The following is an 18,784-nucleotide window of genomic DNA, read 5'->3' as shown; positions in this document are numbered from 1 at the left end:
ATAATTAATACGCTGGTCATTTTAAGAGGCACAGCCAGACTGATGTACCTGCAGTGAGACACTGTTAACTGGAAGAGACAGACCCTACAGTAGCACTAAGTAAGCTTTTGCGAATACAGACTAACACGGCTGTTACTCTGAAACATGTTACTATGGTAATGCAAACTTCATCTGTGAGGGTGGAAGAGAAGCCAGCCCATTACAACTTGAAGAGGAGAGTTGGGCAAGTAGCTGAATACTTTATAGAGCTGTCCACTCTCTCTATAGCATGGTAGTCCTAAAGCTGGCTGACTGCAGGTGGCTATCCTACCCATTAGAAGTGTAAATTCATTTCATAGTAACACATTCAGGAACTTTTAAGAAACAGCTTTTCGCCTGGTCAAGGTGGTATCCAGTAGATCAGCTGTTATGTTTTAAGCATTCAAAATACTGTATCTCCCTGTTCAGCAAAGCTAGATTTTTATACATGCAGTTGAGAATTTACAGATCTCTCTCCCACATCCTCTTTAAATCTACAGCTCCTTCAGCAGGAAAACTGAGCTGCACAAGATCAACGTTCTTAAAGCTTTGTTTGAATGCGTTCCCTTTCCTTACAGCTCAGGGGAGGGGAGAAATGAATTCCATTTCTAATCTGTCAGGCCACCTGCAAACAAGCTAGAATTATTCCTGCAAAATGCAATTCATTTTGTCAGCTAAATTATAAACTCATTCCCCCTGCACTGACTACAGAAAGCCAGTTACAATAAAGTCATTTACTGAAAGGCAGATGTAGTCATGCCTGGACATTTTTCATGATCAATATGAAGTCCCTGACAGTGATACCAGCAGTTCTTCAGATCCAGCCTCAAGATTACTTCTATTTAAATTAACACTTGGCCTTCTATAGCTTTTCCTGCAGCACAGTGGGTCAAAAGGGCCAATACGCTAACATGGAATTTAGCACAATGGCCATTGCTATGTTGGTTTCCAGGGAAGTATTTTTTCTAACTATTAAGCTCCTTGTGGCAGGGTCAGTGTACCCCTGTGTGTCTGAACAATTCCCCAGTCCAAGTGGAACCTCTGAGTACAAATGCTCATGATACAAATACTATTAGAATCCTAGTACTAGAGTTCAAGGCCAGAAGGGACCATTAAATAATCTAGGCTGACCTCCTGTATAGCACAGGCCACCATCATCACCCAGCACCCACTGGCACCTGCCATAGACAGAAAAATATTAAGGACGTGATGCAAAGTCCAGTGCAGTCAACAGGAGCCTTTCCAGATCAGTTCCCAAGCAAACTACACAGGAAAGTTTCCAAGCTAGGCTTCCAAAAACAGCTACCAAAAAAAAAAAAAAAAAAAAAAAAATCTAGTGCAAACCAGTTTAATCTGAGCATAACAGCTCAGCCTCTGTGACCTTTTGCTATTTTCCCCTCCACACTTCCTCTGCTCAAAAGCACTATAAGTTTTGTTGGCATGTTTTGAAGTTCCTTTGCTTTTTTTTTTTTTTTTAAAGCCCACTTGCAGAGAGAAACATTCTGAAAGAGGCTGAAACTAGCGTGGGAACAGCAGGTTCAGAACACTAAAGAAAGATAGAGAGTCAGAAAGCCTTTTAGGCCTTGTTCATGGTTTATTACCCATGACACCAACACTAACACACGTGACTTTAGTAGCCTGGTAAGGGCATTAGAACTCCAGTTATGGCCATTTAGTACCAGCACCCACCTGCAGCTCCAAATTAAAGCCAGGTGGCCAAAAATGCTGAAGTGTCTATTGATCGTGGGCCTGATAGTTAGAGTGCAAGGCCACCCAAAAGTCCAGGGTTGGAAGGCAGCCATGTCCCAGCACCTCTAGGACAGCAAGGTCCTGAAGCTAGGCACCCAACATTCAAGGCACCTAAAGTCAGCGAACACTTCTGAAAGCATTGGCCTCAATGTTTTAACAGGCAAGGGGGCTGAAAACCACAGTGCACTGACATCTCCTCAGCCTTGGGCCTCCTGCAACTCGCTCCCTGGCTGTCCAGTTCGTACCTGGCTCCACTCTACACTTCCGTGTTACATGTTTTACCAAATGTCTCCTTGAGCTACAGGGCAGTAGATGCCTCACAGCTGCTCTTGGGTACCAGCAGCCATGTCAGTGACAGCTTCTCTTCCTCTTCCCAACCAAGCCCTGACTGATCAAGTCCATTCTTTTCAGCACACCATGTGTTAAGTGACTTCAATGGGAGCCTGCCCATTATCTGATTACAATAAGACAGTAAATATCATCATCATCATCATCATGTTCCTGTTACGCCTCTGGCATTTAGGGCAGTGATGAAGCTCTTCCACGCCTGTCTGTTTCTGGTAAGTCTTTCAATGATTCCCCACTGTGCCCCAGCTTTTACAGCTCAGCTTCCACAGCTCTTCTCCACGTTGTTTTCGGGCAGCCTCATTTTCACTTACCTTCAGGTGTCCATCTTATTGCTACTCTGGTGATGGAATCAGTTTCTATCTGAAGCACATGGCTGATCCACCTCCAGCGCCTCCTGGCAATGATGGTGCTCGGATCCTCTTGGCTGCACCGTCAATAGATCTTGGTTTGAGATTGTTCTGGGCCAAAAGATACGGAGGATTTTTCTGAGGCAGGCTGTATGGAATGAAGACAGTTTGGACATGTCAGACTCTCATTCCCCAGCATTCTGCACTATAAAGTAGTGTTGAAAGTACGCAGCTGTGATAAATCTTGAATTTGGTTTTGGTGTTGTATTTTGATGATTTCCAGACTGTATGTAAGCTCCTGAAGGTGTTTCTGGCTTTACTGATTTTGTTCTGGATGTCCTGACTGATGGTGCTGCCCAAGTATGTGAATGTTTCTACACTGGTGAGAAAATAACCCTCTATCTGCACTGGGGATGGTGAGGCAATGTTAAAGGTCATGATCTCCGTCTTATTGTGGTTGATATTCAGTCCAATTTGCTGGCTGAATGCGTTGAGTCGAGTTGTTTTTTCTTGTATATGGTGTTGGGTATGTGATAGGAGAGCGACATCATCTGTGAAGTCCAGGTCTTCAAGGGATGAGACGAGTGTTCATTTAATGCCTCTTGGCATGTCTTCTGTTGTACGCCGCATTACCCAGTCGATAGCAATGTTGAAGAGGATTGCAGACATGACACACCCCGGACGTACTCCTGTTTTGATTTCAACACTGAGCTCACTGTGATCAACACTGCATGTAAAGTTGAAGTAGAAGCTTTTGATGACATTGATTATAGGGAAAGGAATTCCATATGCCTGCAGAATGCTCCATAGGCTGGTCCTGTGAAAGCTATCAAAAACCTTCTCAACGTCTATGAAATTTATGTAGAGTTGCCGTTGCCATTCTAAGCACTGTTCTATTATGTTTCGTAGAATGAAGATGTGGTCTGTGCAGCCACACTTGCTCTTTTCTGAGAACACCATCGACGGCCTCTGATATACACTGGACTATGATCTTACACAATACTTTGCTTGGCACAGATAAAAGTGCAGAAAGCCTTCATTCTGCAGTTAAAGAACAGGTTTCAAACACTTGCAGACCTTGATGAAGAGGAAGGGAATGCAAATGGGGAGATCAACAAGAAGTGGGACAAAGTAACAGCAATTTATAAACAGAGCAGTGAAGCCTGTCTAGGCTACAAGCAGAAGAGAAGGAAGGAGTGGATTACACCCAGCACATGGAATGCCATAGAAACCAGACGAGCCCTGAAGAAAAAAGTTTGACACAAAATCCCAGAAGGTAAAGGACAAATGCCACGAGCAGTATAGCAAGGCACATGGGGAGGTCAAACGCCTTGGGAGAGCGGACAAACAGCATTATATTGATAATCTGGCAACACAAGCAGAGGATGCAACTACTCATGGTGAACAAGGAACAGTCTACAAAATGACAAAAAAATATCATAATGCCACTGCATAAATCCATGCTACACCCACACCTTAAATACTGCGTGCAGTTCTGGTTGCCCCGTCTCAAAGAAGATACATTGGAATTGGAAAAGGTACAGAGAAGGCCAGCAAAAATTATGACCAGTCTGGAACAGCTTCCGTATGAGGAGAGATTAAAAAGACTGGGACCGTTCAGCTTGGGGAAAAGACGACTAAGGAGAGATACGAAAGAGGTTTGTAAAAAATCACAAATGGTGGGGAGAAAGTGAACAGGGAAGTGTTATTTACTCCCTCTCATAACACAATGATCAGCGGTTACCCAATGAAATTAACAGGCAGCAGGTTTAAAACAAACAAAAGGAAGTATTTCCTCACACGACGCCCAGTCAACCCATGGAACTTGTTGCCAGGGGATGTTGTGAAGGCCAAAACTAGAACTGGGTTCAAAAACGAATTAAATATGTTCATGGAGGATAAATCCATCAAGGGCTAGTAGCCAAGATGGTCAGGGATCCAACCCCATGCTCCGGGTGTCCTAAGCCTCTGACTGCCAGAAGCTGAGACTGGATGACAGGGGATAATTGCCCTGTTCTGCTCATTCCCTTTGAAACATCTGACATTGGCCCTTGGGAGGCAGGAGACTGGCCGAGATGGACCATTGGTCTGACTTAGCTTGACTGCTCTTAGGGAACCCAAACTCTACACCACTAGGGGCTGGGGGAAACTGACCAGCAGAACTATAATGCCCCAGGTGCTGATAAGGGAATAAAGGCACTTGTTCCGGAAGAGAGGGACTCCACCCAGACTGCCAGCGCAGCTACCGCGGCAGGATGGTACCACCCCCGGCCAGGGCTGCTGGGCAGTGACCCCGTGCAGACCAGCCTCGGGAACCCTTCCCGGCTCTGGCCCCAGAACTCCCTCCCCCGCGGACGCCTCCCGGAGCACAAAGTTCTCCACGCTGCTGCCCGACTGCTGCGCAAAGCCGCCTCGGCAGGGCCCGACCCAGGGAGCAGCCAGGGCGGGCGGCTCGCCCCCGGCACGAGTCTGCCGCAGGCACGGAAGCCCCGCTCGGCCGGCACTGCGCGGCTTTGTCACCACGCCGCGCGGTCCTGCGCCCGCGGGCAGCCGCAGCCAGGCGCCGGGGCCCCCCTGTGCCCCGAGGGGATTCGCTGGCGCTGGACGTGCCCCGGCGACACGTGCCCCGGACACCGGCCGCAGCATCCCCGTCCCCGGGCGGGGCAGGGGGCCCAGCTGCCCTGCACTGTCCGGGGCCCTGGGGGGGTTCCGCCCCCCCCAGCCGGGGGTCCCGCCCCCCCCCAGCCGGGGGAGCCCCCTCCGCTCCCCAGCAGGCGCCGGCGTGAGCGGCTCACCTTGGCCTGGAAGTGGATCCCGTGCTGGAAGGCGTCCTCGTTGTGCAGGGGGACCCGCGAGTCGCAGCCATCGTCCACCAGGTTGTACCTGTTCTTCACCGGCATCTTCCCGCGCGCTCAGGCGCCGCCCAGCCCGCGCGCATCGCCCGCTGCCGCTGCCGCCCCCTCCGCCCGGCCCGGCCCGGCCCGGCTCGGCTCGGCTCGGCAGGGCGGCGGGGGCCCCGAGCCAGCGCCGCGCACCCCGGTGCCAGGCGGCCGCGTTTTGAACGAGATTCCCCCGGCTGCCCGCGGCGCCTCGCGCCCATTGGCTCCAAGTTCCCTCACGTGACGGGCGGGGGCGGCGGGGGGGAAGCTGGCTCCTGCCTCTGCCCCCCCCCCCCCGGGGCCTGCCGTGACCGCGGGCCTGGGGGCGGGGGCATAGGGCCCTGCCCAGCAGCCCGGCCCCACACCCCTGGCCTGGCCATTTCCCCAGCCAGCCCCCTTGTGGTTCACTGAGCCCGCCCCAGAGGGCACATGCAGAGACCTGTCAATAGCATCTGCTTCCCCCCCGCGGGTCCGGACCTGGCCCGCCCGGCATCCCGCATCCTCCCCCGCCACAAGCGGGCAGGGTGGAGCCGGCGCCGATCGGTTTAGCGTCAGTTCGGAGCCGCTTCACTTTCTCCTTTCCCTGCATTAGAGCGCGGGGCGCAGCTTGCTGCCAGAGGGAAATGTGACCCCTTTAGAAACAGGCTTTCTGCGCCCACCCGGGAAACCAGTCACGGGGACATTTCTGTTGGAGTTTAGCCTTATGGAATCTTGTCTTACAAACTCCGCACTGGGGGCTATGCTGGCCTGACAGCGTCCCCTTAAATACAAACCCAGGGCTGACAATAATAGTAAGGAACTGACTGAAAAAGCAAACAAGGAGCCTGAAACTGAAATGTTAGCTGTTTATGGAGGAAATGAAGTTTACATCATGGGGCAATTTCTCTTAGGGCATCTTAAAACAGTGGGTGATGTTGCCTACCCTCTGAGCTGCAGTGCTAGAGACATGGCAGGATGAGTTAAGGATGGAATATGGGCTATAACTGATTTGTCTGTCTTTTCTCTGTTTTTAGCCGTATATCTGTTATTTTAACTCTGGTTTGATTTTGTGCCTTTTTCCCTACTGTGTACAACTTTGGAAAAAATGATACAGTGGAAGGCCGTGTCCACACTACAACTTCTAGCCAAGGTTGTAACCAGATATGGCAGGTTTTAACCATGTTTCCTATCAATTCACAATATGGTTAAGGCTCTGTTAATAACCACAGCCCTGTATCCCCGCCTGCCAGAGGCATAGTGTCACGTGGCTGACTTCCCACAGGTGCTGAACCAGTTACAGGTTCTTGCAGTGAAGCATCTTTGCCATCTTTGTGCAACCAGTTTGGCTGGTCCTCTTTCCTTCCAGTCTTTTCTGCGGTAGGGCATCCCATGGTGTATTGTGTCACAGCTTGCTGATGTTGCTCTGTAGTGGCCTATCCCTTGCTGAGGCAGTGTGGAGTAGCTGTGGAGTAGCTGTCCAAATTTCTCAGGATGAACTTATGCAAACAAGCAGATGCACAAGCACGGTTGTGATGATGACAGAAAAGCTGAGCCATTTAATGTGCAACTTTCTAAGGCAATCCTGTCACTCACCAGTTGCAAAATCTGGTTTAAAAGGTATAAGTTGAATAGGGCCTAAAAGTCAGAGACATGCTTATCCTTGGGGTAACTCTACTGATTTCAGTACAGCTGCACCAGGAATTAATCTGGGCCTTTGTTTATGAAGTGAGTAACTATAACCTTTTATCATACAAATAATATCCCCATGCATGCTTAAATATGATCACACACTGTACTCTGTGATATCTATTTTAACAAGAGAGATTTTTTTTTTAATGAGCAGAATTCAAGATATGGAGCTTGATCAGTGATATCATAACAGGGTATCTAGTTCCAAAACCACAGAGGATGGTGGGGTTCCCATTACTGAACTGTAACCTTGTGACTGATACTGCAAGTGTGGCTGCTAACTGATAAATCAAAGGATATGCACTGCCAAGTGGTTGTTCTTGGTATTCTGGTCTCAGATCCTCTGCCCAGACACCTATATTATTGCAAGAGTTGTGACAACAGTCCTTCGCTCTGCCAGCCTGGACCTACCTCCTCCCATTCAGTTATGCACACTTTATGCCACAGTGGAGTCTGTGCTGCTCCAAGCCTCACTCCCATGACTGCGATTGGCCCAAGTGGCTTGGCAGGTTTGAGCACGCACAAGTCAATGGGAGGAAGGCAGCAGCCACAAACTCTGGCCAATTACAGAACCTCATCATAAAGGGAGGGGCAGCCTGAAGAACTAGTACTGTTTCTATGTACCATTGGTCAGAGTCCATGCGTTCAGGAATACTAGGGTTGCTGGCAGATCTTCCTGATATTGTGGGCATCACTCAGGGTTGAGTCGGCAATGACAGGTCCTTCAATTAGCCTCTTCTTTGCTATGCTCTTCTGTCTGTCTTGTCTCCAGGCTCCTTCGTTTTTCCCTGGCTATAATATAATATCACATTTCCCATTTAAATGTACACAGATTTATGCTAATCCTTCATTTGTTCAGAGTACCCCAATACAGGTTTCATTTTACATATGCAATTAAATGAATCTGTTTTTTCTATCCAATGTGCCACTCTTCAGATTCTGCATTGCACCTGCAGATTCATGAGTTCTCTTTAGACAAGAGCTTTTTACGCTCACTTGTGTGCTGAATTCTCAGGGTGATTGGTGCTTTTTTCTTTATATTTTCAGGAGTCTTAATTTAATAAAATATGGAAATAAAATCCACCCAGCCTGAATCAATAACCTACATTACCTTCCTGTGAGTGTCGCTGAACTAATGGGGTAAGGTGAAATTGTTTGGTTTCCTTAAAACAGAAGAGAATGGCCACTATCCCAACCTCTCATTTAAAACTGCTTGCTAGCACTGCTGCTGCTGTTTGGTATATGTGAGCCTCAAAGAGTTTCTTGGAGCTCACGTGGGAAAGACTCCTTTGACTCACGCTCACTGAATGGGAGGCAGTACACCTAGGCATTGTCTACACTAACCAGTTAGTGTGCTAACCCAGCATGCCTGTAACACACCATGGGTAAAATCCTGGCTTCATTTAAGTAAGTGGCAAAACTCCCATTGACTTCATTGGCAACAGGATTTCACCCCACATTTCTAGTCACAATTGCAATCCATGGTGCTCAGGTTTCCCACTACCACTTGGATTGTCCCTGCTGTACACAACGCTAGCCACTATGTCACAACCTCCGCTCCCAGTCTCAGTGGGAAGCAGTAGGAGGTGTCGTTCCAAACCGTAGACATTATAAACCACAGACATTAGACACTTGCTGCAAGGAGCTGTGCTGAGCATAGTGGGACAGGTGCAATAATTCAGCCCCTACACTGCTGGCAGAGGATGTTGTGTTCAAGTCTTCCAGTGGTGACAGCCCTGGTAGCCCAATGGGCCAAGTTAGACAACATGCTGGTTAAAAAGCCCACAGTGAAGCCCCCCGCTCTCCCCTCCCAGCTCAGATTCCTGAGGCTTTTCATGTGTCCTGTGTTTTGGGTGGTGGCTGCTGCTGTTTCAGCTATCTCTAAACAAAGGCTTATTTAATTGTTTCCTCCTCTAGCCGGAATGGAAGGCGGCTGCCACACCCACCAGCTTTAAAAGTGTTTCTTCCAGGTCCCAGCCAGCCTAACAATTGGGACAAGGGGGTTTACCTCTCACACCTTACAAGGACACTGCAACCTTTTAAAGGAAGACTTTTTAAAAAACTATTTATTTATTTAGGAAGTGTTCACAGGTTTACAAATATTTGATATGTAAATATCAGAAAGAAAACAACAGTGAGCTTTTGTTTAAAGGGACATTATACAGTAACAGTACATAAGAACATAAGAATGGCCCTACTGGGTCAGACCAAAGGTCCATCTAGCCCAGTATCCTGTCTTCCGACGGTGGCCAATGCCAGGTGCTCCAGAGGGAATGAACAGAACAGGGAATCATCACGTGATCCATCCCCCGTCGCTCCTTCCCAGCTTCTGGCAAACAGAGGCTAGGGACACCATTCGTGCCCATCAGGGTGTTGCCCTATAACAGAGTGAGCATCATTACAACACCCATGACATGTCATTTCTAGGCCTTGTCTACACTGCCACTTTACAGCACTGCAGCTTTCTCACTCAGGGGTGTGAAAAAACACACCCCTGAGCACTGCAAGTTTCAGCGTTGTAAAGTGGCAGTGTAGACAGTGCCCCAGTGCTGGGAGCCGTGACTACACAGCCCCATGAAAGCGCTGTCGCAGCAGCGCTTTAATGTTGCTAGTGAAGACATACCCCAGTGACTTTATTAAGCTGAAGGTATGGCTACACTAGAAACGCTACAGCGGCACAGAGGCACTGCTGCAGCTCCGCTCCTGCAGTATTGACACTTACCACAGTGATCGAAGGGGTGCTGTAGTAAATCCACCTCTCCGAGAGGCAGTACCCAGGTCGACAGAAAAGTTCTCCTGTCAACCTAGTGCTGTCTACACTTGGGCTTAGGTTGGTTTAATTATATCTCTCAGGGGCGTGAATTTTTTTCACACCCCTGAGGAAAGTAGCTAGATCAACCTAAGTTTTAGGTGTAGAGCAGGCCTGAGTGAAGTCTCTGATTACACACATTTAACAGACCAAAAAGCTGGTTTTGGTGTCACAGATTATTTTCCCCTCTTCTGTTAACGTTTTTATATTTGCAAGGATGACTTGTTTCTGCATTGCAGAGCTATGCTGATTAAAACAATAAAAACAACAAGCCAGACCTAGGGTAATGCTAGTGAAAATCTTTATTACAGGAATCACTTCCAGAGCTTACTTGCAAGACCTGAAAGCCCTATGCACTTTACTCCCAGCTCAGTGTATTTGATCTCCTCTTAACTTTTTGTCACACCAGTTTTAGCAGTACCTCCGACACCAGCTAGTATGGTAGCAAGAGTACCATGGGCAGGTGAGGTCTTAAAGCTAGGTCCTCAAGCGTTCTGGCAGACAGCTTTATAAAATTTAAAAGGTTAATTCACTTACCACTAATTTTGAGATGGGAGTTTGTTTGCAAAGCAGAGTCTTGCTGTGTATGTTTACTAAGAACATGGAAACAGACAGTGTTCTCTCACTTTCAGGATATTGAGAGCCAGTGGGTGTTGAAGTGAGGTTTTTACGATGAAGAGGGGATTTGGGACAGATGTGAAGTTGGGGATCAAAATCCGGTAGTTTTGATGTGTCTTTGAGACATGTGTTTGAAGGCTGCTAAATCTAAAACATGCATGTTGGGGGCGGGAGGTGGGGGGGAACAAATTCTCTGGCTTCGTTCCTGGAGAGAGGTAAATAAAAATGAAGCATCTGGGGCCTGAATCAGAGTCTTTCATTGACGTCAATGGATTTTGGATCAGGACTTTAATATTTATTTAAATGTTGGGGTGGATTTTTTTTTGTATAACAAGCCCAGAACCAATTCCAAAAGCCTGCCTGCCTTCCCACTGCAAAGCAAGATGAGCTGAAGAATGTCGGGGAGGGGATAGAGGACACCATCATAATGGGCTTAACATTTTAAGATTGCACGTTTAACAATATAAATAAAATGCAAGTCCTGATTGTATTTCCAAAGCTTGAGACATTCAGTACTTCATGGTGAGAGGTTTTTGGTTTTTTTCCAACTAATCACTTACTTTCCCCTCAAACACAGAGGATCAGAAATAAGCATTGTTGTTAAGACAGAAAAATCTGTCACTTTCACTTGATGTCTGCAAGCAGGGCTCACAGAATCAGGACACAAATGAAAAAGGAACATGAACTGGCATTACCAACCAGCTCTTCACGCATCTCAGGAATTCTCTTCTGCCTTGACATGCCGCCATGGGTTTCACTGTAAAGCCAGAAGACCTCCATACATGCTCCACTTCTCCATTGCCCGAGGAGCTGATGCTTTCTCGTAGCTAGAGCAAACTTGGAAACAAAGGAGCAGGCTGTGTTTCTATTCCTGACTAAGGCAGTGTCTGACCTTGATTAAAAAAAACTGACCTTGTGCTTTAATTTAACACAGAAAATTGGTTAACAAAGCAGGAACATTAACCATGTGCTCAACTCAAGCTGAGCTTTTCTGCATAAAATAAAGATGGATGAATTAGTTCACAGTTGACTGAAGATTTTGACCCTGGATTCCTCTTGTGCGTTGCAAATCAGGTAGCTCCCTTCTTTGTTATTCAGAACAGTAAGGTGATACACTAGAATCCTGGTTAGCCAAAAATACCTGGAGACACCCTCACATGTCTGTAAATGCTAATGTTTGATTAAACCCAAAGGAGCAGGTTAGATAAATAAGGTTCTATTGGTTGAAATTAGCTGGTATTACCCTCAGCTGCAGTGGGGTTTAGATGAAAATAGGGCAAAATCTTGCAGTGAGGCTCTTGAGCTGCCACATGAACCAAATCAGGAAGTGACATGTGGATCAGGCTGGGTAGCACTGTCATTGTTTCATCACTGTCAGTCCCTCTCTCTCAGTGTCACATATCTGATTGGCTGGTGGAGGTTCTGTTTGGTTAGATGGTTTATACAGATTTGTGGTGTTCGGGGAGAAACAGAAGCCTAATGTCTTGAAGGTTCAGATTTGTAGTGTAGCCAGAAAATCTCTCCATTACAACTGCAAGCCTCTTTTATGCATGGCCAGTTCCTAAGTTGTGTACAAGAGGATTCAGGAATGAGAAATGTCATCTACTATTATGCATATTTTCATCATCTTCTATCATGAACATTTTTTCCAAAGTATGCAGCCATTGTTTTGTTTGCATTTGTAGGCCAACCACAAATCTTCAGTGGTCTAACATAAACATTGTGAGCATATGCTTATGTAAACCAACTTAAACCCAGCCTGGGAAGTATAATTACAACAGAGACATTTCCCAAAGAGAGACTGTGTTTACCAGACATGTTTTCTCCTGATTTTTTCAGTTTTAAAACATTGTTTTCCTGTTGACTAGTAAAGGCACAATTATAAAAAAAACAACAAAAACCCTCCCACCAGGGTTACAGAAGGAACCGCTTACTATAGAGCAGAGTGGATAGTTCCTATGGATAACTTATTTGATTAACTTTTCCTTGTGTCTGTTTGTGAATTGTCCATGAATGCACCATAGGTTTTCTCAAATTTATTTTATATTCAAAATGATTTGCTGAATAATATCTGCAAATAATTCTTGTTCTGCAGCTTGCAGGAGACCAGTTTGGTGTTGGTGTTGATACAAAAGTTGTGACTTTTTTTTTTTATATCACAAGTCTCATGATATTTGATGTTGATCCTAAATACCCAGATTCTGGAGTCCTGTGATTACATGAGAATCTCAGCTTTCATGTAAGTTGCTAGTTTTCATGGCTACAGGGAAAAGCATGAAACTGTGACCCAAGTTCACTGTAAAGACTTGTTTCAGAGTAGCAGCCGTGTTAATCTGTATTCGCAAAAAGAAAAGGAGTACTTGTGGCACCTTAGAGACTAACAAATTCTCTAAGGCGCCACAAGTACTCCTTTTCTTTTTGTAAAGACTTAGAAACCAGAGGGCAAATAAAAAGATCCCCAAATTTATTATTCACAAAATTCCCATGAATTTTAAGATAATCTCCTGATACTTTTTGAAGCCTGACTCATGAGTTTTGCATGCTTGGAGCTTGCAATGCTGTTGATATTCCTAATGTGTTGTTTTGATTTGGACGTCATATGGTACACGTCAGTTTCCTGACTGCACAATCATAACTTGTAGAATCAGGTTCTCAGATGTTTACAGATCAAAAGTAGACATTTAGTATTGGTCAGTGAAATAATGTTTGTGCTTATATAGTAGTATTAAGGCTTCTCCCTTTAGTGGGCTGCAGCCATTCAATGGCAATGTGATCCCGCAGGAGTAGACCTGATATCGATCCAGTACTGAGCAGTTGTTACATACACACCTTTTGGGAAGGCATGTACACACATGTAATATACCATGCTGTAGATGACCCAATAAAGTATGAATCAGCACAGGGATGAGCAAGGCTTTGGCTAGGAGATAGGTAGAGTACAGGGCAATCTGAACTCACAGCCAGCCTGCTACCTCCCTGGGGGGTGAGACTGCCATCTGTGTGATTTGTTAGCCCTGTCTTACAGTAATACAGTTACAAAGGCCATTAAAGTAGGACTCAAATCCAGGTCTCTTACTGGCCAGATTACTCCATTATCAGGTACATTACTGGGACTGGATAATGTATTGGCTAATGTGTATGAGAGCACCACTGTGCCCTCAGATGACAGAATGTCAGACCTCATCTGATTTGTGGTATCATGGTGGCCCCCTGTATTGTCAGGCCCACCAAAGCTGACATGGCTACTGCTAGATGTAAGAGTTTCTTCAGGTAGACACTCTTCATAAATATTTTTTCCCAGCATAGTTCTGTATATAGCTCCTACCGGGAATATGTGTCTGAGCTTTATTACACAAGGATTGCTTGAGCAAATCTCTGGATGACGGGCTCTCTAGGATATAAATCTGTGTTTAGCAGCACACAGTAACTTTCAATTTCCCTTGACCTTACAAGAGAGAATTTAAAAATTCATGCTTGTTTGTCCCCTGCCACTAGATCTAACCTGCACTATACAGCATGATACCTGCTCCTTCTGCTGTGCCATTGCTACCTCATTACTACTCAACCTATACTTTACTCCCTTACCTTGCAGTACAGGAATACTACATACAGTCTGACTTCACGCCGTACAGTACATACCATCCCCATTTATCTCAACAGGAAATGAAGCTTTTATGCCTGTAGCATAAAGCAAACCAGGTATCTGGTGTATGACTGGGTGGAAGTAGGTAGTGAATTATTAACCTTTTAGAAATATGGCTCTATCAAAATTGTATATAAAAATACTCCTATGCAGTCATTTTGTTTGGCATCTTCGGGACATTTCCAGTGCTCAAAAAGCTAGTCAATGTTCTGGCCCATGTCAGCTAAATCCATGGTTTTCCTTTAGCATTTCTGACATCTGTGATGGAAAAAGCTCTAACATACATTACAAAGTGTTATGCCAGGGGGCTAAATGGCTCCGGAGGCTGATAATAGGATAAGGAGCCTTTCACTTTTAGGTCACCAGTTTAAATCCCACCCTAGCTGGCAGTCACCAGCAGTTGCTACCATCTGCTGGCTGTTTGGTGATCTGTGTGACATGAGTTAGTGAATCATAATTGTTGTGTGAGAGGCGTTGGTGGACAGCTGTCATCACTAAAACCACCACTAGAATTGGCACCCTTTTAGGCAGTCTCAACAGAGACGCCAAAGACTGAATGAGCAATGAGAAAAGAGACTCCTCTTTTCCTCCCAGAGGTGGTCCTTTCAGAAAAGGCTTAGATATATGCTGGCTAGTGTGGGACATTACCATGGTCTGTGCTGTATCTGATAGATAGAAGACTTCAGCTTCTGGGTCTGTGAAATCAGCAGTTTTACATTCACACTCTATAAAGATTCTTCCTGATATAAAGAGCTGATCATTAACCTTAAAAGGACACATGCATAAGGAACAACATCTGGAGAGACTGTACCTACCTGAGGCACCATTTGCTCTTGGTGCAACTCTGAATAGAGTCGTCCTCAGTGCTTTAGCATAAAAATCATGCTCTCAGGGAATCTCCAGAGTTTTTCATTAAGAATCTGTACAGCTATCAAGCCGCCAAGGCTCTACATTTAATAGCCATCTGGCGATGACTGACACTTTCTTAGGTAGAGTCTTTCCCTAATTAATCTCTCAGTGCCCTGCAGGGAGTGGATGTTAGAAGGATAGATACTGCACTTGGATTTTAAAAAGATGTGGCTAATTTTATGATCTCAGGTGAGGCTATGCAGGCTACTGTAATAAGATGTCATCAGGCTGATTAAACTTCATGCTTTGTGATGTGCACTGAGTTGCTGACCACCTGTGGGAAAGGGTCACCCCTGTTCCTACTTCAGCAGAAGCATACAATAAGTCAGGTACATTGTTTTCTATTTCCCCCTTTTCTGTGAAACAGGAGGTGGTGGGTGAAGATGGGATACCAGTCTTTAGACACAATCTTGTTCCTAAAATCTGACCTACTCTGGTAACTCCTGGATTCCTATCTTCTGTACTCAGAATTCCAAAGATGGTATCTTAATTTTCCTGACAGTGCTTTTCCTTTCTACTTCCCACCATTGTCTAGATGACCCTTTTAAAAAAAATATTTTTTTTTATTAAAGTGATTTCTCCTCACCTCCCATTCAGCCCTGTCCCCTTTGCCACATAAATAACATGATTCCAGTGACTGATAGCATGGTCTGAGCTACCATCTTGTCCTGAATTCTAATTAGTTCTGGAGATCCTTCTTTCTCACACAGAATATTTTAATTTTTTTGTAACAGAATACTGTGGTGCACTTTCTGGAGTAACAAATAAATTTCACAGCAGATTGTAATGCCACCTACAGGCAAAGTGAAAACATGTCATCCAAGACTTTTTGTTTTCCATTTAACTTTACTAATCCCAAAAAGAAGACATACTTCTGCTATTTTAAAAACTATTCTTCAGGTTCCCTCAGGAGTTTTCAGATTCATTGTCTTTCCTGAATTAATATTTTGATATATTTGATTTAATTGCGCATAAAACAAAGTATTATAGCGCTTATTGTATATCTCTATAAGAGCAATTGTTTTCACTGAAAAATGTCTCTATTATTTTCATACTATCCATCTGATCCATTAAATAACTTGGGGAGTTCTTTTGTTTGGGGAGTTCAATGTCTTGAATCTCATCTATAAATTTACTGGCAATCAGTGCAGATCCCAGAGCACTGGTGTAATGAAACTCACTTTAATAAGAGTATTGCTGTGTTCTGTATTAGCTTCAGTTTCCGAGTGGTCTCAGTATGCAAAGCATTACAGTCCTCTAGTCTCAAGATGACAAAGGGCCGTATTGGCCAGCTCTGTATCAGCTAAATTAGGTATGTTGGATTAGTAGCTTCATTAACAATTTTCTTACAAACTAGATTCACACTTTGAACTTGGACCTGCTTAAGTTCTGTCCTTGTTTATATCAATCTTACAGTAAATGATTCAAGTATTTTCTGATGAAAGACATCAGTTTGGCAAAGCTGGAAATGGTTGTTCTCTAACGACAGAACAGGTACAGCCAAGCCATGAGCCTGTAAATTTCCCCACATTGCTTTGCCAAAGGGTCTTAGCTCTGCTGGCAAGTTCATTCTCTGAAGCCCATTCAGTGCATCATCCCTCTGCTGACCCTGTGAATAAGGGGGCCAATTAATGATGGTGATTTTGGGGATGATTTTAGGTCCTGAACTAGATTATATCCAACCCATTTTACGTTAGATTGTGAATAGCCTTTATTTTATTATTATTACTATTATTTATTTTATTCTTGTTTATTATGCTACCAGGCCATCCTTCAAGAAAGCCAAGTCCAGCGATTCCTTTTCAGCAACAATTAATATGTACGTTACTAAGAAAGACCAGGCTGATTTTGGAGTGTGTGTATTTTGGAGGAGATATAAAGGGTTTAGGAACACAAGTGCCCTCCAAGATCAAGATTCCTGAACACCCAGTTCTGTTGTAGTACAGGGTTAATGTCGGAAACTGTCATTCTGCAAACACAGGGATGGCGGCTTCCTGTGCTGCTCTCTAATTTTGCACCTTTTTGAATTATTATTTTTAGGCAAACAAAGGACATGTCTGACTCCAAGGAGATGTTATTATTCCAGTGCACACTTCTAATCTCAGGACGAGTCATTTCAGAGAAAGGGAAAGGAAATCCACCATGAAGATGAAGAGCCTAAGGCACTGCTGCAGAACATTGTACTGGCTTTGGACTAGTGGAACTGTGCCTGTGATGAATCTTGTCAAGCCCAAACTAGAGTGGCTAATAAGAAATCACACCACTTTACTCTTCCCATCTACCTCTCCTATTCCACATAGCCCAGCTGTAAAAGCCAGACTGGGCAGGAGGGTTGGGAAAGGGGGAGGTCAGACTGTGCATCTGCTGGGCTGTACTAGATTTTTAAAATGTATCCTGAAACTAAAGACAGAGATTTGATAATCCTCGTCTAAGGGTGAATTTTCCTTGGCTGGCCTGGGATTTTTGTGGGGAAGTCATTCCTCCCTTCACTAAAACTGTTCACTGCAAAGGAGAGAGACAAAGATCCCTACACAGGGTAACTTCTACAACATTTGCTAGGGGGAGGATGCATATGCTCCCTGCTAATCGTACCCGGATTAATTTGCAGGCCTCAATCCCTGCACACCATGCTGAACATTGCCCACAGTGAGTCCTCCCACGAAAGCCTTCTGTGACACTGCAGCCCATATTCTTCAGGCATATTATTATGATATGATTATGACATAGTTATGCTGTATTTTATGCAAGATAAGTCATGTGACATGTCGCTGAAAAGGTTATGATTTACTGAATATGATTATCCTATTTGCATGCATGTATTATTTTTTGTATCTGAAGTTATTAATATTGACTATGTCTCTGCATTTCAAATGTAGCTACACCTGGGGAATACCCACTAGGCAAGTTGCTTTCATTCTAGACAGTGAGTGGGGAATGGGCCCTTAGGAGAAGCTTATCTCCTACCTGGGGAGCCTTCCTGAGAACGTTACAGACAGCCTCCAGTAATGGCTGCTATGACGCTGCAAGGACATGTGACGAGACCACATGTCTCTAGACTCCATCTTGGGATGTCACTGTTTTTCCACAGACTGGTCTGGGACCCAAGCTTGGAAACAAAGGGTTCCCGCCATACGCAAAATCTATATAAGGCAGTGAGTTACATCATCTGGTGGTCTTCGCTCCCCACTCAAGAAGACTCCTGGAAGCACCTGAGGAACAAAGACTGAACTGGGAGAATGGCTGGACCCAGGCTAAAGGGATTTTTAGCCTGTGACTGGAACACCTGGGGATTCCAAGCTGTAAGCAAGAGCAGCTTGCCCCTCAAGAAGCTGTAGTACATTACATATCCCACTGTTATTGTGGTTCAACCAATTCGCCCTTCTTCCCCTATCCCCCAAAACCCATTCCCCACAGGACGGATTCCTTAAGGTTTGGCACCCAGGACGGGGGGGGGCCCGCAGTCCTTTTCTTTGTTCCCACTTCCAAGATGGCTACCTCGATAGCTTCAGGTCCATTATCTCAGAGCTTGCCTCCTACTTCCAAAATGGCCTCCATCATAGCTTCAGCCCTCGAGGTGAACAGCTTTCTGCCCATTGCAAAGATGGCGGCCTGACCCACAGTCACGTGACCATAGCCTCGGGGAGACGCCCCGCCCCTCGCATCTGTGATTTCCCCAGGGGAGGGAGGGGCTGGGAGGCGAGATTGCCTTTGACGTTGATTGGCCCTTTGCGCTCCCCGTCTCCGTCGTTGTCAACCCTCTGAGCGATCATGGCAACCGGCGCCGCCCGGTGGGACG

At 45.5% G+C, this 18,784-nt stretch overlaps 1 protein-coding gene and 1 long non-coding RNA gene across 4 annotated transcripts in view; one reads left to right on the top strand and one right to left on the bottom strand.

The window, feature by feature from the left end:
* Nucleotides 1-5,418, bottom strand: part of LOC141999998 (carboxyl-terminal PDZ ligand of neuronal nitric oxide synthase protein-like) — a 61,312-nt gene extending 55,894 nt beyond the window's left edge. For both annotated transcript variants that reach the window (XM_074973983.1, XM_074973982.1), the window contains exon 1: nucleotides 5,258-5,418. In XM_074973983.1, the coding sequence (XP_074830084.1) occupies nucleotides 5,258-5,362 (105 nt within the window). In that variant the 5' untranslated portion in view covers nucleotides 5,363-5,418. The remainder of the gene's footprint in view (nucleotides 1-5,257) is intronic.
* Nucleotides 3,297-17,869, top strand: LOC141999999 (uncharacterized). Of its 2 annotated transcripts, none has more exons than XR_012642148.1 (3): nucleotides 3,297-4,120; nucleotides 8,057-8,149; nucleotides 17,029-17,869. It is a non-coding gene; the product is annotated as an uncharacterized LOC141999999 (long non-coding RNA). The 2 variants fall into 2 exon arrangements; XR_012642147.1 differs by lacking the exon at nucleotides 3,297-4,120 and adding an exon at nucleotides 5,219-5,338.
* The last annotated feature ends 915 nt before the right edge of the window (nucleotides 17,870-18,784 follow it).

The sequence above is a fragment of the Natator depressus genome, chromosome 16, assembly GCF_965152275.1.
Source record: "Natator depressus isolate rNatDep1 chromosome 16, rNatDep2.hap1, whole genome shotgun sequence".
Lineage (NCBI taxonomy): Eukaryota > Metazoa > Chordata > Testudines > Cheloniidae > Natator > Natator depressus.
Note: the sequence above shows the minus strand (reverse complement) of the source record. Positions and strands in the feature narration are given on the sequence as shown.